This window comes from Lissotriton vulgaris, chromosome 11, assembly GCF_964263255.1.
Source record: "Lissotriton vulgaris chromosome 11, aLisVul1.2, whole genome shotgun sequence".
NCBI classification, from domain to species: domain Eukaryota; kingdom Metazoa; phylum Chordata; class Amphibia; order Caudata; family Salamandridae; genus Lissotriton; species Lissotriton vulgaris.
Window position 1 is genome coordinate 559704031 of NC_141699.1, and position 23299 is coordinate 559727329.

General features: G+C 48.2%; 1 protein-coding gene across 2 annotated transcripts in view; it reads right to left on the minus strand.

Annotated features, from left to right (window-relative positions):
• Positions 1–23299, minus strand: part of NSD3 (nuclear receptor binding SET domain protein 3) — a 1769888-nt gene that overhangs the window by 1476897 nt on the left and 269692 nt on the right. For both annotated transcript variants that reach the window (XM_086943639.1, XM_086943638.1), the window contains exon 4: positions 7363–7517. In XM_086943639.1, coding sequence (XP_086799765.1) covers positions 7363–7517 — 155 coding nt within the window. The remainder of the gene's footprint in view (positions 1–7362; positions 7518–23299) is intronic.

Consider the following 23299-nt stretch of genomic DNA (forward strand, 5'->3'; position numbering starts at 1 on the left):
TTCCCTGAGCCAGCACCCTCCCGCCAGCTCAGCGAACCCCAGCCAGGCCGCCGACAACCTCACGAAGTGGATCAGCAACTGCGCGGACGAACTCGCCCCACTGAGGACCCCGCCCAGCAGACCCGGCAGCAAGAAGGCCCCGTGGTTCACCGACGAACTCAAGAGCTCCAAGAAGAACTGCAGAGCCCTCGAGAAAGCCTGGAGAAGGGAGCCAACACCGGACAACATGACCACCCTCAAGCTTGCCACCCGGAAGCATCACCAACTGATCCGCGACACCAAGAAAACTGCATTCAAGGACCGGTTGGATAACAACGCACACAACAGCAAGGAACTCTTCAACATCGTGCAAGAGCTCTCCAACCCCAACACCGGAAACAACGACATCACCCCATCGCAAGAACTCTGCAACTCCCTCGCCTCCTACTTCCACAACAAGATCGCGGACATACACAACAGCTTCAACACCCAACCGACGAACGCCACGTCCAACTCGACCGAACCACCGCCCCCCACCACCACCCTCCGCGCCTGGACTCCGATCTGCACCAAAGAAACCGTCCGCATGATGAACTCCATCCACTCCGGATCTCCGACCGACCCCTGCCCTCACCACGTCTTCAACAAGGCCGACGCCGTCATCGCACCCCACCTGCGGGACATCATCAACACCTCCTTCACCACCGCCACCTTCCCTGAGAGCTGGAAGCATGCCGAACTCAGCGCTCTACTCAAGAAACCAACAGCGGACCCCACCGAACTCAAGAATTACCGCCCCATCTCGCTGCTCCCGTTCCCAGCCAAAGTCATTGAGAAGACCGTCAACAAGCAGCTGGCCGCCTTCCTCGAGACGAACGGATCCCTCGACCCCTCACAGTCTGGCTTCCGAGCCAACCACAGCACCGAGACCGCCCTCATCGCTGCCACCGATGACATCCGAACCCTGATGGACAACGGAGAAACAGCGGCCCTCATCCTACTAGACCTCTCCGCGGCCTTCGACACCGTCTGCCACCGCACCCTAGTGCAGCGCCTCAGCAACGTCGGAATCCAGGAGAAGGCGCTGGAATGGATCATCTCCTTCCTCGACGGAAGAACACAGAGTCCGTCTACCACCGTACAAGTCAGAGGCCACTGAAGTCATCTGCGGCGTCCCTCAAGGATCCTCGCTGAGCCCAACCCTCTTCAACGTCTACATGAGCCCCCTCGCGGCCATCGCACGCCAACACAACCTCAACATCATCTCCTACGCCGACGATACCCAGCTGATCCTCTCCCTGACCAACAACCCAGCCGCCGCCAGAGCCAACCTTCACGAAGAGGTAGCAGAGTGGATGTCGACCAGCCGCCTGAAGCTGAACTCGGACAAGATGGAAGTCCTCATCCTGGGATCCTCGCCCTCCGCCTGGGACGACTCCTGGTGGCCCCCCGCCCTGGGCACCGCACCCAAACCGACAGACCACGCACGCAACCTGGGCTTCATCCTGGACTCCTCCCTCTCCATGACCAAGCAAGTCAACGCCGTCTCCTCGTCATGCTTCAACACCCTGCGCATGCTACGGAAGATCTTCCGGTGGATCCCCACCAAGACCAGGAAGACTGTCACCCAGGCACTCGTCACCAGCCGACTGGACTACGGCAACGCCCTCTACGCCGGAACCACCGCCAAGCTCCAGAAGAGACTCCAACGGATCCAGAACGCCTCAGCCAGACTCATCCTCGACATTCACGACACAGCCACATCTCCGGACACCTAAAAGACCTGCACTGGCTCCCGGTCAACAAGAGAATCACCTTCCGTCTCCTTACCCACGCACACAAAGCTCTTCACGACCAAGGCCCGAGCTACCTCAACAACCGCATCAACTTCTACGCTCCCAAACGACACCTCCGATCAGCCAGTCACGCCCTCGCCGCCGTCCCCCGCAACCGAAGAACGACAACAGGAGGAAGGTCCTTCTCCTACCTGGCCGCCAAGACCTGGAACTCCCTCCCGACCGACCTGCGCCTGACCCAAGACCACCTCGCCTTCAGGAAGAAGCTCAAGACCTGGCTGTTCGGGTAGCAGCTGCACCCCCCCCTAGCGCCTTGAGACCCTCCGGGTAAGTAGAGCGCTCTATAAATGCCTATGATTGATCCGCGTATAGGGAAATGTAATGGGCCTCTCCGCGTAAAGACAGACCTTCATACGATCTCCCCCACCTGGCGTGCGCAGCCAGCGGTTCAATCACGAGGGCAAACAGTAGTGGGGATAAGGAACATCCCAGTCTAGTGCCCCTCCCTACCCGGTATGCCGCTGATACGGTTGGACCCGTCTCGTACTGACCCTGGCGGTGGCCGAGTTGTAGAGCAGCATGGGCCACTGAATAAACCGATCACCCAGACCAAACTCCCTCAAGACCTGGAACATATAGGGCCATTCCACGCTATCAAAGGCCTTCTCAATATCAACCGAAAGCACAGTGGCGTTCAGGGCATCATGGCAACCTCCTTCCATAACTCTGAGCAGCCGACGTATGCACGTCGCCATGTTCCTAGTGGGTAAAAACCCCGCCTGATCCGGACGAACCAGAGTTGTCATGTGGTCCAAGAGCCGTGTCGCCAGTATTTTGCTGAGAATCTTATAATCTACCGTGAGCATGGAGAGTGGGAGATACGCCGAGCGTGAGCTGGCATCCCCAACCTTCTTTAGCAATGGAATTACAATTGCCTCCCTGGCAGTCGCAGGTAGCCTCCCCAGATCCCAGGCTTCCCTGTAGACCAAGTGCAGCCGTGGCGCTAAAAGGTCAACATACTTCGCATAAAACTCCACTGGGAGGCCGTCGGCCCCTGGTGTCTTTCGCCGTGCCATGTGCTTGATTGCGGTCCGAATTTCGCCCAAGGAGATGGCCTCCCCCAACTTGTCGCCTTGTTAAGCCCCACAGCACTCCTCAGTCCCAGAGCGGTGCCACCCCAGTTGCTCACGCCACCAACGGGCCAGGGACACTCCGTGCCTCTAGGTCTCCCATGCACGATCCCAGTTGGGCCACGTTTCTCACCGCCGTCCGCCAGGTCCAGATGGCAGGTATATTTCTCCCGCCTGTCTCGCCACCCACGGGCCAGTCAGGGTTCCCCGTCTCCGGGCAGCAGGATGCCTATCCGCTCCTCCAGCAAGAGACTGCCTTCCGCCACTCCGCCAGCGATCACCTCTCCGACCAGCCGGTGTCCAGCTGCAATTGCTCAACAGCAGGCGAATCTGCAGTCAGCAGCGAGGCCCCCTCTCAGGCGTTGCCCAGTCCCACCACAGTGGGGCCCACTCTTGACCCAGCTCCCAGGCTGGTGTGGCTCCACATGCAAAGGGTGTGCTGTTGTTTATGCCAGGGAATAACTGAATCCACTGCCAGTTCCCTGACTTATTCTGCATAGCTGGCTAGGTGCTCAGATGCCCCCGAACCCTGGGCCCAGCTGGAGCACCGCGAGGAGCTCCCAGCGGCGTCACAGGGTCACCGTCCTGGGCCTCACAGCCTACCGGGTCCTCCGCTCAATGAGCGCGCCCTCCGCAGCATCTGCCGGCGGTCCCGCCGTTATTCCTCCGTCCCCGCCGTCAGTATCAATAATTAAGGGAGTCAGGTACGGCCGTAAGATGGCCACCCTGCCTCCGCATCGGCCTCGGCCTCCAGTTCACGCAAGGCCGGGGACAAAGCGGCGAAACTAGGCCCCGCCAACATGGCCGATCCCTCGCTTCAGGTCTGCAGCAGGTCTGCAGCAGTTTTCTGCCTCAACGCCGGCAGCGGTCCCCGCCGCTCATCCCCGGTCAGCCCAACGGCGGCACCACAGCTTCAGAGAGCCCCTCCAGGGCATAGACGCCGCTCCCTAGGTATTTGCACAGGATAAAACCTCTGAGGCAGGCGCGGAGCTCCTAGCTCTAGCAGCCATGCCCGTCGGTGGTTAAGCCACGCCCCCCCTTACTATGGTCTCATATGCGGAAGACACACAGCTTGTTGTTACCTTGGCTGAAGGGTCTTCTCCGAATGCCTCTAGATTCAGAGATGGGATGACGGCTGTAGCCGAATGGATGGCTACCAATTGCTTGCAACTAAATGCCAACAAAACTGAGGTTTTGTTGGTTGTGAAGAACGCTAGCCTGTGGAGCGAGCATTGGTGGCTGACTGCTTTGGGTGATATTCCTATGCCAAAGGCAGTGGTTAAAAATCTTGGGGTCTGGATGGATTCATCTCTCAGTTTTCAGGCTCATACAAGGAAAGTAGCTGGCACTGTGCTTTGGCCTTCTGCGGGGTCTTAGGCCCCTTCTGAAGTTTTTTGATCCGCCTGTACGTCAACTGATTATACAGGCGACCATTCTATCTCGCCTGGATTATCCCAGCTCCCTTCTATTGGGGGCAAATAAGGCTGAAATACTTCGGATGCAACATGTTCAAAATGCTGCAGCCAGAATCCTGGTGGGTCTCCCGCGATCTTGCCCCGTTGCTGGCACTAACCGGAGGCTGCATTGGCTTCCTATGGAGAAGCGTATTCATTTTAAGACATTGTGTCTATCCTTTAAGATAGTGAAATTTGCTAGGCATAACCGGTTGAGCAACTTGCTCACCCCCTTATATTCCCTCCCACCGGCTTCGTTCGGCAGGACAACATTTGGTTGTCATCCCACGGGTCAAGCTCAGACGTGCGGGTGGGCGTTCTTTCCGCTGCCTTGCTGACAGGCTGTGGAACTCTTTGCCTGAATAGATTTGCGGCATAGACGGTCTGCTTGCCTGTAGGAAAGCTATTAAAACTTTTCTCTTTACTTTAGTGTAGTCTCTGGTTGCATGGTGGTTGTTACGGTTTTAGGTTGTTGTGTGTGTTATACCTCTTAGCTGCAAGCGCTGGGACGCCCCTTTGCTGGGGCAGCTGTGCGCTAATAAGACTTAATAACATAACATAACATTAGACCCCACAATGGCGTTCGGTTTAATAAAATAGTCATACCTCTTCGAAGTACTGACAAGATTCGGTTTCGGTCCGCGATTCCGACACTGGGTGGCACTGCTCTACACCGATCTATTGGGTCAAGTCTGTGTTAACAATCACACATCATGTGTATTTGCTTTACAGATCGGGATCAGGCAGGGATGCCCCATGTCCCCCCTTCTCTTTGCACTAACCTTGGAGCCCTTAGCACACTGGATACAGTGAGATGTCTCGATAAGGGGACTAAGATGGAGCGAAGATAAAGAGGACAAAATATCATTATATGCTGATATCTTAATATACTTAGCTTCCCCTCGAGCTTCTATTAATAGTTTATTTAATGTTATTACCAATTTTGGCAAATATGCAGGATATACCATCAATTGGTCCAAATCTGTATTATATGTTTTATATGGCCCCCGCCCTTACTATCCTGCGGTTCTACGGTTCTACGATCGCAATCTACAAGGCCCCCTCCAACGCTTGCAGGAAGACGTCAAACACTGGAGGTCGCTGCCCTTATCTCTCTTAGGGAGGGCAGCCTTGTTTAAAACGTTAGCACTTCGCAGATTCTTGTACATACTTCAAAACTGCCCATTCCCACTCGCCGACACATATTTTACCGCTATTAAAGGAGAACTCTGTACATTATTATGGGATGGCAGAGCGCCTCGCATCGCCCTTCAGAAACTAAGAAAGGGGTGGTACGACGGAGGGATTGCCCTTTCAGACCTACGCCTCTACTACTGGGCCTCGCAATTGGTGACTGTCAACTACTAGAATCATGGTTCTCAGTTGAACTCTGTATTCCACCTAAAACAATACCAAACAGGACTGGAGGTCTTTACAGTACGGTCCAAAAAGGTCACTATCTGGGACCTATGTCACATACATTTGCCATCTGGCATAAGGCTGCTAGGCGCCTGGGATGGGCCGACCAGTTCACAAAAGCTACACCGCTGTGGTCTTCTCAGATGTTGGGGTTGCTTTGCAATCATGCAGGGTTCGATAAATGGGACACCATTGGCATGGCCAACATGGGGGACCTGATCGGTAAGGGAAAGGTCCTCACATTTAAAGACCTACAGACCAAAAATGATCTAGCACCAGGTGAGGTTTTCTGATGCCTACAGATCAGACACGCCATTCTCACATGCGATTCGGACTTGTCCTCCTTGCCGGAATCCTCCCCCTTGGAGGACCACCTGCTCTCCGAAATGCTCTTGAAGCGGGCTGTCTACTGTACATAACGCAAACTTTGTAATAATTTGCTTTACTCTTTCCATGCGCTTTGTGAACGCTGGCAAGCAGACCTGGGGCCCTTAGACGACGAAGACTGGCAAACTGCACTAATGCCCCCAAGGGAAACTGCAATAAATCACGGTTATCGCCTCATAAAACTGAAAATACTCCACAGGTCCTACCTCTCCGGGGTACTCCTGGCCAAAATAGGAAACCGAAAAGATGCGTTATACCTTAAAGGATGCGCCAAAGACAGTACCTTTTATCATGTCCTATGGGATTGTCCTGTCATACGTCCTCTGGGACGGTGTCACTAATAAGATGAGACACACTGAGTAAACCCCTTCAGCTACACCGCGAATGGGGATTCTGAATATCTGGGAGGCCAACCACTTGACAGGATTAGGTCAACAATGGGTGGCACTGGGATACTTACTGGTGAAGCGTACAATAGCAATACACTGGGGATCCAACACACAACCATTACGTTGGGGTGGGTGGCGGAAATGGATCGATGCATGATTACAGAAAAAGAGGTTTACAAGCAACGGGGCTGCCCTAAGAAGGGGGATAGGAAGTGGGGTGGGTGGAACACATACAGAGGGAACATTTGTACCTCTCCAACAGTGGATATGGAGAGGAGGGACAATCGAAGCAGGGATCTCACAAAATTGTAATTTTTATCATCTATGAATATTGCACAGCACCTATGGGAGGATCTGGACCTTTCTATCAGAAGATATGGTAACAAGAGGACATTGTGACGGTAAAACCTCCAAATTCTCACATAATTGTGATTTATGTATGAGGTGGCAATGTGGCGTTCGTAAATCGAACTTTACTGTGATATTGTACTGATGAATCTGTGCTTCTTTTCCAATAAAAAAATTATAAATAAAAAAAAATACTGAATACCATCTGAAGGTGAAAAGAAATTAAATTCAACAAATATCTGAACTAAAATGTAAGAACTACATTAAATAGCATATTCATCACCTGAGCAGTCATGGATTTAAACATTGGCTAATTCACAAACAGTAGCATTAGGAGGATAAAACCTAAAACTTATGGCTTATCAAAATTCATAAAGAGGCTGCATGTGCTGCCTCATGCCAACAAGACATTAAGAATGCTCTGTATCTTTGTTCATAGCTCAGAAAAATTAATGAATACCTTTTCTTTTTCTGACTGGTTGCATGATTGCTTCGAAGCCTCAGCAAGTAACTGTTCATACTGCTTATAGCCACCATATTCTCTTATCCTTTTCTCATGGATCCACGCCCGTTCAGGCTCATTGCTGAAGAATTGTACATGGTATTCACGAGCACCTGCAATTGAAATCAGATTGCTGAGATGTTTCAGGCCTAACTTTAGGATTCCTATAAAAATTGTTTCTTTTATAGGACAACTACTTATGATCTCATACTGCTGTGTTTTATTATACAGATTAACAAACCTTTATCCTAATCTACTTTCGGAAATTTTAAAGCAATGACAAGTCTTATAGCTAGACTAGCAGCAACACTGAACACCACATCAAAGTTTTGCCCACATTTGAACGGTCTCCATGAAATTGCAACATTTGAAAAAATGTGTTCACAAAACAAAAAAGTGATTATAGAAAGTGAAAAAAAATCATGGTCATTTATTGGATAAACCAGCAATGCAAGTGGAACAACGTGAGAACATGAATGCAAATTATTTCTAAATAAAGGAGAATGTTAAAAGGCTACATAACATCCCTTAGGTTGCTATCTCAAATAGATTTACACATTTCAAACATCCCTGCTTTGCTCTGTGAAAGTAGTATAAAGGACTTTCCTTTAATAATAACAAGCATTGAGTCTGTCCCAGGATACCAGTTTCCTATTATTAATTACAAGCGAGTCTCAAATCTGGATAGATGAGAGGTAAAGGGCTGACAGGGCACCACATCTTAAAACGGTTAAAAAACAAACATGCAGACATGTTCACATAAGTCCCATCATTAGCAAGGAGCGTACTATTATTATTGAGTCACACATAAGAGAAATGTAGGCAAGAAGATGATAGGGGATAGCCATATAATAGTAATAATAGTAATAACAGGAGTACCTCAAATATTCTTTAAACAAATCTCTCTTAACCATGCTACACGATCAAATTAGGCAGTATAGTGCTGGTAAATACACAGGATTACATACATTGTATTCTCAATTCTTTGTATATTTATCAGCAGTATACCGTTTGAGAAAAAGATTCATTGCAATTTGATTGCGAACATCACAGAAATGGGAATTGCAAAAAAATGGATTTCAAATGAGGAGTTTCTTTTTCTAAATAAACATACACCACCAATCCTTCTTATCTATAGTTGCAAAAATTGATAAAGACTTGATGAATTCTGCACACTGAACAATACTTTCAGGAAATCAATATCATATTGAAACCACTAACACATTATATTAATTTATTTCTTATGTCTGGTCGTTGTAGAGATACCCACATCTCTTAAAGATACGAGACCTTTCATTAATTTATCTGAAGGTGTTTACTTTGATTGTGTGAGGGGGAACCTGGTGACTCTAGATAAGGAGTCTTAATTCACAAATAGTCCCCAATAGAATACCTTACGAGTAGTCAAACAAAAGTTAGAATGGGTTGAAAATCAGTGGAAGTTTCCCAAGTGGCTTTATCCTTTCATTATTAGAGATAACCATTACTAAACTTTTTTCAGTTTCAGGATGTTTTTTTCAGTCACCGCTGACCTTCTTCAGACACTCGGATGAGGTATTGCCTTGCCCAAGCAGGAATAACTCTGGTCAATTGGGGAAAAACAGTACTCCAGTTAGGTGGTGAGTTAGGGGGTATGTTTAGGCAAGCACTAGAAGGTTGGGGAGGAGAAATCAACCAACCATAGTATCAGTGACACATTAAGAACTAATTCCTAGCTCCCATCAAGAGCGATGTGTTTTAGGAAATACATACTTGTTCTGGGAACTCGCACTAAGCCTTGAAAAGAACTATTAAAGCTTTTGATTCAGGATTATCACAAGCTCTGGGTTATACAACAAAAGGAAGGAATTAGTTACTTACCTGTACACTATAGTTCTCCAGTATTATCTTTCATAGATTCACATGCTTGTATCTTCCCCGTCGTCATGGTGGGAGTCTCACGGTAACAGAATGACCAAGCAGTATCATAGAGAAGAAAAACTGCATAGAAAATCCCCATAGGGGCTGTACTATTTGGTAACCAGACCATTTCTTTGTTTTGGTCCAAAAGCCAGCCAATCAGAATTGCTGCCCTGCCCTCACACTCCCCAGCAGCAGCTTCCTGCCTCAGATTTCCGTCCCCGAGTGAGAGACAAGGATAAATTCCGAGAACAAGATCTGCCTGAGAAACGGGGAGGCGGGCGGGCGCATGTGAATCTATGAAAGATAATACTGGAGAACTATAGTGTACAGGTAAGTAACTAATTCCTTCTCCAGTATTACATCTTTCATAGATTCACATGCTTGTATCAGAGTAGTAAGCAGTGCTCACCAAACCCGTAGCGTTTCCAGGACAGAACCTAGAAGGAAGCTCTGCCGCAAAGCAATGACATAATAGTAAATATGAAAAAACATCAGCAATACTATAAATGCATGTAAGTGCACATCAAAGTACTGTATAGCAAAAAATAATATGCCATTAGGCCATACCTTACTGGAATAGACGCTTCAGAACGGCCTGACCCACTGCCGTGTCCTCTTTCCACGCAGTGTCTAGACAGTAGTGTCTTGTAAATGAGTGCACACTCTTCCACGTTGCTGCTCTGCAGATATCTGGCAGTGCCACTCCTGCGAACAAGGCCATCGAGGTTGCCATCTTCCTCGTTGAATGTGCATGCACTTTAGAACATAGCGGCTTCCCCGCTTTGTCATGACATTTCAGAATAGCTGAGGATATCCATCTAGCAATACTCAGTCTTGACAATGGAAGACCTTTTCTCTGCCCTTCAAATGCAATGAACAATTGCTTGGACTTGCGGAACGGTTTTGTCCTCTCAATGTAGAACTTTAGGCATCTTGAGATGTCTAGAGAGTGTAAGGCTCTTTCTGCTTCCGATGAGGGTTTGCTGAAGAAAGTAGGCAAAATAATGGGTTCGTTGAGGTGAAAAGACGTCGCCACCTTGGGAATAAAGGTAGGATTAGTTCTCAATATAACCCTGTCCTGACGGAATTGTAAGAAGGGTTCCTCCACTGAAAAGGCCTGGATTTCGCTAACCCTCCTTGCAGATGTTAAGGCGAGAAGGAGGGCTGTTTTCCATGACAGGAACTGTAAGTCTGTCTTGTGTATAGGCTCAAAGGGTGGCCTCATAAGCTGCGATAGAACTGTATTGAGGTGCCACGGCACAGGTGGGCGTTGGATGGGTGGGAAGACTCTAAAGAGTCCCTTGATAAATTCCTTTATTACTCTGGATGACCAGAGAGATGGTTCGTTTGGCTTCCGCCTGAATCGTGATATTGCTGCTAAGTGCACTTTGACTGAAGCATGCGAAAGGCCTGACTTTGATAGTAAAAGCAGGTAAGGCAGGATACCTTCAGGCTGAACCTCAAAAGGATGCAAGTTTTGTCTGTTGCACCAGTGGCAGAAACGGGTCCATTTTGCTGTGTAAGTTTTGTTCGTTGATACAGCTCTCGCCTGTGAGAGAATATGCCTACACTCTTGCGAAATATCTAGATTCTGAAACTCACGCTCGTGAGGTTCCATGCGGAAAACTTTAGAGAGCGTAGATCCAGATGCAGAATCTGCCCTTTCTTCATGGAGATGAGGTCTTGAAATGTCGGGAGCTGGATCTTGTCGCCCCTCGACAATTGAAGGAGGTCTGAAAACCACGCCTGTCTTGGCCAGGCTGGTGCAATCATTATGATCCGGCACGGTTCCAGTCTCATCTTGCGCAGGATGCGCGGTATCAACGGGAACGGAGGGAACGCGTATGCAAACCTTCCTGTCCAGTCCATGAGGAATGCATTTCCTATGGATCCCTGTTGACGGTACCTTGACGCAAAGTGAGTGCACTTTGAATTGCTTTGAGTCGCGAACAAATCTAATGTGGGTGTGCCCCACCTTTGGAACAGAATGCGAATCTGAGTGTCGTGAAGTTCCCACTCGTGTGTCGCAGTGGGAGTGCGGCTCAGGGCGTCCGCCCGAGTGTTGAGGACTCCTTGTATATGCTGGACTTGGATCGAGATTTCGTTGGTTATGAGCCATTTCCAGATCCTTTGCGCCAGTGTCGACAGCTGTTTGGATCTTGTCCCGCCCTGTTTCAGCAGGTAAAACATGGTCGTGGTGCTGTCTGTTTGGATAAGGACTGACGACTGACGTATTCTGGGAAGGAATGCTTGAAGCCCTAGGAACACCGCCTTGAGCTCCAACATGTTTATGTGAAGTTGAGCTTCCCAATCTGACCAAAGGCCCTGAATTTCCAGCTCTTGAAGATGCGCGCCCCATCCTTTCAGCGAAGCGTCCGTCGTCATCACGAAGTCGTGATCTCGATGAATGAAGCTCAGTCCCTGGTTTAGGTTTTTTAGGATCTTCCACCATGACATGGCCACCTTCATACGGGTCGTGATGGTAATGCGATCCTCGAAGGTTCCACTGGCCTGTAACCACTGTTCGTCGAGTTGTTCCTGCAAAGGTCTCATTCGCAGACGACAGTTTGGTATCAACGGGATGCAGGATGACATCATTCCCAACATGGATTTGTAAATCCTCACGGAAGTGGACTTTTTTGCCTGAAGAGAAGCCGTCAGCCCCCTGATCTTTCTCATCCGATCTTCGGAAGGGTAGGCTTTCCCCTCCCTGGTGCATATCCATGCTCCTAGGAACTGAATGCCCTGGGCCGGAGTCAGCGAGGACTTCTCCAAGTTGGTTCTCAGACCTAATCGCTGAAACAGCCGGATGCAGCTCTGTAGTGCTTCTGCTGCGTCCCTGAAAGATGGACCTGTCACTAGCCAGTCGTCCAGGTATGGGTAAATGTAATGCCCTTGCAGTCTTAAGTGGGCCGCCACCGGGGCCATGCATTTGGTGAACACCCTCGGGGCTGATTTGAGTCCGAATGGTAGGACCTTGAACTGGAAGTGGCGACTCTCCACAACAAACCTCAAATACTTCCTGTGTTTCCGATGGATGGGAATATGGAAGTACGCATCCATGAGATCCAAGGACGCCAAGTAGTCTCTGTCCTTTAACATGAGTAAGATCTCTTGCAACGACAACATTCTGAAGGGTATCTTTTTTATGTAGTGATTGAGATCCCTCAGGTCCAATACCTGTCTCCATTTCTGGGCCTGTTTCTTTTTGATGAGGAAGAAATGTGAATAGAAGCCTCTCCCTCTGAGGTGCTGTGGTACTTCCTCTATGGCTCCCTTTTGCAGAAGCGAGAGAACTTCCTTCTGCATTTCTGTGCGATGATGGTTGAGCCTGATTACTGGAGGGTGGTCCGGTGGTATCTCCACAAATTCCAGTGTGTGGCCCCTGCTGATGACATCCAGGACCCATTTGTCCGATGTTATGGACATCCAGTTGGCGTAGTATAGAGACAGATAGTGGTCGTTGTCCGGGATCTGTATTGTGGGGAGCGCCTGCCTGAAATCATTGACGTCTATTAGACTGCTGATTTTTCCCCCTGGCGTTGGATTTACCTCTGGACTGTTGTTGGTAAGAGGAGTTAGAGGATCTGTACTGGTTGTTGGTGTTAAACTGACGATATCCCTGCTGACTGTACGGTTGATATCGGTTGGATTGAAAAGAGGATCGTTGATTAAATTGTCCTCTTGCGCCCCTCTTCCGAAAGGACTGAAACTTTCCTTGCTGAAGGGATCCCAGCGCTCTAGCCGTATCAGTATCCGACTTTATTCCTTGCAACGCCTCATCAATATGTTTCCCAAACAGGTTCTCCCCGTCGAAGGGCATATCGACGATCTTCGCCTGCACTTCTGGTCGAAAAGAAGTCGCCTTGAGCCAGCCTTGTCTGCGAAGCGAGACCGCCCCGGCCATTTGTCTGAAGGCTAAAGACGAAATATCCATGGCGATGTCGATAGACTCAGCCGCTGATTTTGCACCTTCTTTAAGAAGAGCTGCCGCTTCCTCTTTTCGATCCTCTGGAAGCGCCGACAGGATGGGAGCCAGATCTGACCATATCTGCCTGTTGTAACGGCCGAGCAGAGCCATCGCATTCGCCGCTTTAATGGTAGAGGCTGCCATGACCGCAAACCTCTTACCTGCTCCATCCATTCTCCTCCCTTCCTTGTCTGGTGGTACTAGTGAAGTAGCCACCGGATTTTTAGAATTTCTTTGTGCCGCCTGTGTCACGACCGATTCCGGCCTGGGATGACCAATGAGGCAGGCTGCCGTAGATTCTGGAGCTCTGTATTTCTTTTCAATTCGTGGAACCGAAACCGCTATAGAAGCTGGTGTTTTTAGAATCTTGAGGCCCTCCTCCCATAAGTGCGGGATAATAGGTATCGAGCGAAGTGACTTTTTGTTATCATCCTTGAAATCGTACAAGAAACAATCCGTCTCTTGTACGTCCACATCCAGACTGAATCTCTTGGCCGCCCTTTCCATGATGTCATGGAAACCTCCGATATCTTGAGGAGGGGAGGTAGATTTGAGTGGTTCAGGTGATGCAGCTGAAGGCAAAACGTATTCGTCCCATTCCTTTCCCGAGGCATCATGAACTAGCTCTCCCTCTTCGGGCTCTTCATCGTCATCGGAGTCCGTTAGGTCGTCCCTAATAGTAACCACCTGCGGAGATTTAACCCCTTGATCTTGAGGGGCAGGTGCTTTTTTAGGTGTCTGCATGGGAGGCGTGTGCGAAACTGGTTGTGATGAGTTCGCCTCTGGAAAGCGACGATAGTAGTCGTTTAGCATCAATCTAAGATCAGACACAAGGGTGAGGGGTATAGAAACTGTCTCTTGACGTTCTTCCTCCCTTGAGTCCTCGTGCTGCTCTTCCTCTTCTTCTTCATAACCCCCAGACTCCTGGAATGATTCATATCTGGCAGATTGAGGCCTGTCCTTGAAGGAAAAACTTTCCTCCTCATCCGTATCTTGGCTTTTTATCTGAAGCTGAGAAGGGCTATATGCGGCACCTGAGGACTCCTCTCCCTCCGAATCCTGCTCCAACAGCGATGATGGCGGCAATGGAGAAATCTTTGTCCAAGAGGTGAACTCCGCGGACTTACTGATGGTAGCCGCACCTCTTGTCGATTGAAAAGAGCGTATGGAGATCATGGTCTTCGATTGAGGAGAACTGTAAGCTTTAGCCGTTGAAAGTAAGATCTTCGTCGACGGGACCATCGTCGACGAGACCATCGTCGACGGGACCACCGTCGACGGGACCACCGTCGACGGGACCTTCGTCGACAGGACCTTCGTCGACGGGACCTTCGTCGACGGGACCTTCGTCGATGGGACCTTCGTCGACGGGACCTTCGTCGACGGGACCTTCGTCGACGGGACCTTCGTCGACGGGACCTTCGTCGACGGGACCCCCGTCGACATTCGTGACATCGAACCTGTCGTCGACGGAGTCGTCGTCGTCGTCGACGGACCTGACAGAGACATCTTACTCATCGATGTCGTTGCCGTTGACGTCGTGGTAGTCGACGCAGCCTTAGACGAAGCTGAAGACGACGGAACAGAGGTTTTCTCCACAGACTTAGGAGCAGAAACCATGGAACTGGTAGAAGGTGCAGATCCAGGCACTTTAAGACTTGACTGCTTCTCCAGAGGAGTAATAGGAAGAGATGATGTCGACTTTTCCCTAGATTTACTCCTTTTAGACTCCACTTTCTCCACAGAAACAGAGGCCTTTCTTTTCTTGGGAGTGGATTGAGAAGATTCTTCCTCAGAATCTGAGCCTGATGTGGCCTTCTTCTTCTGAAGCCATAACAGTAATCTTGCCTCTCTGTCACGCTTAGTTTTGTCAGAAAATTTTCTACAAAGCTTACAGTCCTTCACCAGGTGTTTAGGGTAGAGGCAATAAAGGCAGTCCTCATGTGGGTCCTCAGAGAAGAGTCTGGCCTTCCCACAGGATCTGCATGGCCTGAACAGCCTCTTCTTAGAGCTTTCAGCCATCATAAATAATATGAATACACACAATACCTCAAGGTAGAAGACAGGAAAACCAGGTTCCCAAAGGGTCAAAAGTTCACACAGGAACAGAAGAAAACTGAGCAGAGCTCAGGGAGACTCCTTTCTCACACGAAGGCGGTTGGAAATCTGAGGCAGGAAGCTGCTGCTGGGGAGTGTGAGGGCAGGGCAGCAATTCTGATTGGCTGGCTTTTGGACCAAAACAAAGAAATGGTCTGGTTACCAAATAGTACAGCCCCTATGGGGATTTTCTATGCAGTTTTTCTTCTCTATGATACTGCTTGGTCATTCTGTTACCGTGAGACTCCCACCATGACGACGGGGAAGATACAAGCATGTGAATCTATGAAAGATGTAATACTGGAGAACTGTAATTGTGGAATTTGTTCTATTAGTGGAAACAACCAGCATCTTCTTATGTGAATCGTGAAAACAAGTCTTTGTGAAAGTCGAACTAAGAATTTTTGTCTAACCTCTTTCTTTCCCTGCAGTACCCGACCTTATTTCACCCCTCACCAATTTGGCCACGTCCTTACACTAGTGAAACATAAAACAGAGTCAGTGGTGTCGGAAGGAGGGTATCTTAAGAATTCATTCAAGGAACTGCGCATGCCATAAAGCAATGAGATAAGAATTTAAAACGTACGTTCCACTATGATGAAACAGAAATATAGTTTTTAGATGTGCTAATTAAGAATAATCATAGTACACTACATATACACATTAGTAAAACATGCAATTCATTGTTGCACTTTAATAGCACTCATTCCGAAGTTTCAAAATGTTATCTACCATTTGGAAAATTTCTGTGTCTAAGGCAGAACTGTACTTTTTAAATCGATTAGGATTTACATTCCCTAAAACTGTAACAAAAATAATTAAAATGGATTGTCCTAATCATATTATATGAGCTGCATATAAAATGGCAAAATACCATGATCATGAAGAATCACTAACCCTACGAAAGAAAGGAACCAAAAATAATGAGCAAATCATGTTTCAGTTTACATGGAATTTAGCAAACTTAGTTACAGCCAAACCTGTTCGAAGTCACTGACTTTTTTTTCCACAACAAAATGTTATTGCCAACAGCCGAAACAAGCCTGGCATAGCGGGTGCCCAACGATAGTAATGCCTTGTCCTCTTGTATGGTGCACCTTCAGCCTAAAACTGCATGTAGCTGCCTCAGGTTTAAGGCGGTGTTGCGACCCCGCATGAATCCGGACTAGTCTGTGCGCACGAGCTTCATCATTACTGTGATCAATCGTTGAGCGAGTACCTTGGCGAAACTTTTTGCCTTTACTGAATGTAGGGAAATGGATATATACGAAAAGCACTCCTCTGCTGGTTTGTCAGATTTGTGGAAGACCACTAGACGCCAATTGCTGATCTTTAGGCAGTTCTCCTATTCCTTTACTTTCCTCAAACATGTTTAAGAGGTGGGGAGCCACCTTTGTGGCAGATAATTTAAGGAGTTCTAATGGGATGCCATTTGGTCCCATGACCTTACCGGATTGTATACTCAGTATGTCAGCCACTATTTCCTCTACTGTGAGATCCTCCCCAAGCTGTTCTCTGTCCACCTGCGGGAGAAATGGGATCCGGACATCTTGAATTAGGTCTAATGACTCCTCCATCATGCGGGACGCCTCGGGGGGAGTAGAGCTGCGCATAGTGGTCTGCAAAGGCATCCGCAATACCTTGCGGGTCTCTTATGGTCATGATCAATGTCCCTGCCTTTTCGCTCCGGTCTAATCAGGCAAGTAACTTGCCCACTTTATCTCCCAGCTCGTAGACTTTATATTGTATCAATCGGAGTTTAGTATTGGCTGTCTCAGCTGCTAAGTACCTTTACTCCTGTCTCTTCAGCGAAGTGAATGTCGGGTAGCTTCCTAGATCAAGGAGGTGGGGGGACCTCTCCAGGGTCAGTATTTTCCGTTCAATTGCCTCTAACTTCGCCTTCTTTTACTTCCAATGTCCGGCTGCAAGGGAGAGAGCCTTATATGCTTTCCATGTATTCTATTGGGACTTGACCGAACGTACATTCTCTTTAAAAATAGTAATTAGTGTTTATTTCAATATCTGCTCTGATGTGGGGAATGGCCAGGTACCATAGGGCTGATGGATATGGATTGCCTCATGAATTTCTTGCTTAGGCTATATTTTGCCCACAATGAGCATGGTCTTAGATTCCCCTAGCTAGATATTAAATGTCTGAGAAGTGCTGTTAATCCATTGCAGCAGTTAGTAGGCGGTCAATCCGGGCCAGGCTTTTATGCGCTCTGGAGTGGAAAGTTAACTGCTGAAAATCAGGGAGTGACTCATGCCACATGTCTTTTAACCCAAAGGCCGTTAGGAATTCCGCCATAGTACTGTGTGAACGTTTGTTAATTTGTGGCGGGAGTTTTTCTAGTTGATCATTAAGGGTCATATTTAGGTCTCCTCCTATTACCAACACCCCTTCAGGGAACTCCAGAATCATTTTGCTAATGTCAGGTAGAGCAATGTTATGTAGGGCAGGGGGTATATAAGTCGCCAGCACATTTATTCTTGTACCCTTTCATAACCCAGTCAGTCCTGCAAATCTTCCCTGTGGATCGGGGTGTATGTCTGTCACTGTGAAGGGGAAACTCCTGCGCAGCAAAATCCCCACCATTCTGTAGTTAGATATGAATCCTGAGTGTACTACAAGCTTATACCCCCATCTATTACGTGCCTAGCACGTATTACCTATCAGGTGGGTCTCCTGGAGAAGCACCATGTCTGGGGCCGGTCGTTTGATATATTGGAGTAATATCGCTCTTATGAGATTGTTTCCAAGCCCATTTACGTTCTAGGAAACCAATTGGAAGGATGCCACCATCTCATTCTCCGCTCCTGTGTTGCCCACTCCATACGTTGTCTCATCTGCCATTTGTATTTTCCCTGCCTGTAAGTGACCAGCGGATTCGCTTGTGGCCAGTGCACTCTCTGCTCGAGGTTGCCATGATGTCTCAGCGGTGGACTGCCATGCATCTGACCCCAGGAGTGTCAATAGTGATGTGGTACATTGCTGTGCATAAACAAGATAACTAACGATTTTGCAATCCCCTCCCCCCATATCCACCCCTCCCCCCTCCCTGCTTCCCTGCATGACGGTGATCATATGCCCACCTCCTCAACTGTGCAGAACGCCCATCGCCCTCCAATCCCTGTGATGGAGTTGTTAACCAACCTACCCCCACCACTCTCCACTGTCTAAACAAGCCATGTGCAGCAGGAGATACATATATACAGTTATCACTATACTCAGCCGCTCCTTTTTTTGCCCCTCGCTGGTCACTGTATGAGTCTTCTGTCTGTCAACTAGTAGCAGTCTCTCGTACAGGGCCTCTAGTCTTAAAAGATGTCTAGGGCAGCTAGACTCAGTCCTGTTGACGAGCACCGGAATGTGCAGTCCGATGTTCCATTCTTAATATGGTGATTTCCCAAAGTTCCAGTGTGCAAATTAGAGTTCATTCGCTGCTTGCTGGTCCTCGTTTTCTTGGGTAGGATCCTGTCTTTGCTGTGTCTTCCCCTTTCACTGCACCTGAAGGTCCAGGTGTCTTCGCTCTCCTATTCGCCTTCACCATCCAGCCAATCCCAGGCTTCTCCTGGTTCGCTGAAGAACCAGTCTTTTCCCTTGACCTCTACTCTGAATTTCGCTGGGAACAGCATGGCATATTTGAGTCCCCCCTCTGAAGATTTTCTTGACCTCCAGGAAGGAGCGCCTATGCCTCTGTACCTTGGAGGTAATGTCTGGAAATAATTGTATGGTGCTGTTCTCATATGTGAGAGGCGGAGCAATGCATGCTGTTTGGAAGACGATGTCCTGGTCTCTGAACTTAAACACCTGAGCAAGGATAGGCCAGGGGGGCACCCGGCTTAAACCTGCCCCATTCCCCCCCCCCCCCTCCCCCGGCACGCGAGTGTTTTGGGCTGTCGGTGCTTCATTACCAGTACCTCCACAGAGAGATCTGTTGTAGGCCCCTCGGCTTTCTCTGGCATTCCCAAAATGTGTGTGTTTTGTCTAGATCTCCCTTCATAGTCACCAAATTGCACTGTTAGGGTTTCCGTGCAGGTTTGTAGCTCCTAGACTTGCTTCTTGAGAGTTGCTGTGTCTGTGGGCAGATCCCAAGAGATGTCTTCTACCTCTTTGACCCTGTAATCCATCTTTCTGAGGTCCTCCCAGGGCAGGGATATGTTCGTGGAGACAGCATCTAGGCGTCACTCCAGGGAGATGCGCACACTGGTGACTGCCGCAATTACATTGTGTAGCGTAGGGGATTCCTGCTCCGTCAACTTCTTCTGTACATCTTGATCTGAGTCGGGGCTTGACGTTCCTCCCTCCTGAGATTTCCGCCATGAAAATGTATCTATCTTGGGCTGGTGTGAACCCCGTCCCCAGTCACTGGTCACCATTGTCTACCAGGCAGCATGGTCTTTTGTCCAGTTGCTCTGTGTGGTGGGTTACTCTCCACCGCCCACCGTTCAGACTCCCACGTGTCCTGTAGGTTTCCCCCTTTAGGGCCGACGCTGCCCCCGGAGCGTCAATCCGTAGAAGTGTGTGGCAACAAGGGACTTGCGCCACATGTGCATCACTGTTATTTTTGGACTCTGTAGTGCGTTGGCCTTATCTCGCCTTGCGTTATTGCGCCACCTCTCCATCGCCTCTTGATTCCCAGCGATTATAGCCCGGGCAGGTACTCTCAAATCTCACTCTTTGGGCCTTTACACACTAGTGTTCCAATCGCACTGTTACCTAAAGCCAGGCCTCACTTCTTGTGTCCCCGGGAGTCCTCTTCACTCTGAGATGTCACATGCAGGGGTTTCTGCCTCCCTCACACCAAGGACTCAGTTCCTCTCAGTCCAGGCTCATAATTGATGCTGTGTCACAGCAAGGAGCAGCTTTGCGCAGAGAATAGTGTCTCTATGTGTGCCCCTTTTTTATGCACCTTCTCAGCTAAAGCTGGCGCCTTATAGTGTTGTATGGATCTTCAGGGAGTGATGGTCGTCCCAGCAGTGGTAGCCCAGGCACCCCCGCGCTGCCGACATCGCTACTTTGCAGCCGGGCTCACGCCCACGCAACACCGCGGCTTCTGCGTTATGCAAGGCCACGGTTGCCCAGCTGCCCAGACAGCCTTTCTCCACCTCCCGAAGCCAAGTCCTTAGGCTCCCGGCTTCGCGGTCACTTGCTGTACCTCGCCTGCAGCCGGATACTGACGGAGAAATGGTGGCAGAGGCCGGAGCAGCTCTACTATGCGGTCATCTTCTCCGGCAGTTGGCCATGCCCCAAGCCACTGACTTTTTAATGTCAACAAGAAAGATATCCTGGAAATTCCATTAAATGCATACAAAAGGGACAGAAGTCTTCGAGATCCACTGGTGCAATATCAAAACACGGGGAGTACCAGTATACTTACTAAATGGGATATGAGGAACAAAAAATAAGGACACTTTCTCTACAAGGACATAGTGTATGCATATTCAGATCAAACAAAAAAAGTAATTAGTCTGAATGGGAAAGAATTATGGCAATGGACCATACAAACTGCAATACTAAAACATGACATACTGTGCTATCTCCATGTGATCCCATTAATTGGCCACACCAGGAGACCAGAGAGATGTTGTATTATAGAATACAGGCCACTCACTAAAAATAAGAGAAAGGAGGCCAGTTTTTCAGATAAGCAACATACATAGGAGAACTGCAATGGTTTGTGTGATAAAACAAACGCAAAGGAATCCTAGAACGGCTAGAACGGTAGAAGACTAATCTCTGAAAAGTATGCCTGACTTTCAAAGCTTACAGCCGAGAACAAGCAGTGGCAAAGCCAATAGGTCTCACCTGGACAAGAGCAATTGACAATGTGTTTTTGCCATGTTGTACACCGGTGTAGCCACTGTTCAGCATGGCCAAAAGTTAATCTTGTTTCGGATTGGTCAAAGGGGAACCAACTGTGTGCTTGGGGGTGTGCGGAGTCACTTACAACTCAGACTCCGTAAATGTGGACCACAGCGCGGTTGTGCATGGGACGCACGCAGCAGGCGTGCCTGAGTGACCCGTCTGCGCCCGTCCATTGCCAGGGGCCAGAAACACTGCACCTTTTCAAGTAATTTGATACACATCAGATCAACTAAAGATACTCATACCCTCCTCTCTCTGTTAGATGTTTACCACTTGATAAAAGTGAATTTCTCCATTTGTAAGGGTTATAATTTCTCCTTCAAAGAAGATGAGAGAAACACCAGTCTAACATCTTATTTTGATAATTATGTTATTGCTGTACATCCTCGTGCAAGCTGTAGGAAGGAATTCCGCTTTAATAGTAAAAATTGTGGCTCATTCTCCAAGCACCAGCAACACCTGTTCACCTTGCTGTTTGAATACAATCCTGACGTCATGCTTCTAACCGACTTGGCTACAGGAGAGCTCGCTTCCTGATGCGATTGTTGCTCTTCCCTCTAAAAATTCTATTGTTAGAAAGTATAGACAAGATACAACGGGTGGAGGGCTTTCCATTGTGTTTAAAAAGATTTAAAAATGCAACATAAATGATCTTCCGCTTCCCACCTGTGAAGCTTTGTTTTTTCAATCACTCTCTCTCCTCAATTTACATTGTAAGAAGCTTTGATTTACTGTGCTACAAATTATTCCTGGATATTGGTGCGCAACTATTCCAGACTTGGAGGCTGCACACATCCTGCAACTCTCTAATTTAATGCTGAACATCCATTTGGATGACCCAGAGTGTAGCTTTGGTACTACCATTATTGAGGACGTGAGAATTTTGAATTTAGCCTTTTGAAATTCAGCTCCGACATGAGGCCAGTCACATTCTAGACCCAATATTCTCAAATATGGCTTATCTGAACACAGATTCCCCAATACCTTTGATGTGGTCCGACCATGTAGATTTTCCTTTTACTATTCGGATCCCGGCCGACCCTGTTTAAGTGCAGAATAAAATAACTATCAAGTTCAGGGTCTGGTCTAAATTGGATGTTTCAGCATTAAATTCTCAGCTCCTGCAAACTAAACCTGTTTTAATGGAGAAGGCTGATCATGATCAGGAACTTACGGACAGCTGGATTGTTAAATCCCTGAGTGAAATTCTGTCACATCCTCACTTCATTCAGCCAAATCTATCCCTCCGGCTCCATGGTTTAATGAATTAATTACAGAAGAAAAAAAGTACTGCAAGAGACTTGAGAGACTTTGGAGAAAGTCCTATGCTGAAGATGCCAAAAAGAAATATAAATGATTAATTAAAAACTATCACAAACTATGCAGAACAGCTTGCGCCTCCTTCTACTCTGATAAAATTACACTGGCACACAACCGCCCCAAGGCTCTCTACAAAGTGGTTAGCGGACTCTCAGATCCTCATAATGTCTCTCCTGCTCCCTCGCTATTCAAGACTCAATGTGAGGAGATTGCCCAGTTCTTCATTAAAGAAGTGGCAGACATCCACCTTCAACTGTGCAAAGACTTTAAGAGTAAGTAATCCTTTACTTAGGGTCTCAGATATTTCTAACCACCCATTGAACCACCCTCAACAAGTACTTGATAGTGTGAGCAGTTCTGATTCAGCGCCTACCATGTCATACTGGCCCCCTCTTGACTTTTCCACCTTTTCCACTATCCTTCAAGTCAGGCTTCTATTGAATCCACTACACCGTTCAAACTTTGCCTGCTGAATTCGATACTATTTCATATGATGATGGATCTCCAAAACATTTGGTTACACGAGGGCCTCATTCCCCAGGGCTATAAGCGCGCTATGGTGCTTCCACTCCAAAAAAATACCTAATCTGGATGCAACAATCTGGTCGAATTTCAGACCAATCTTTCGGCTAACCGTGCTCTTCAAATTTTTGGAGAAGCATGCTAATGCTCTCCTTACATCCTATGTAGAGGATCAAGACTTTTTTCATCCTTCTCAGTCGGGCTTCAGGGCAAGA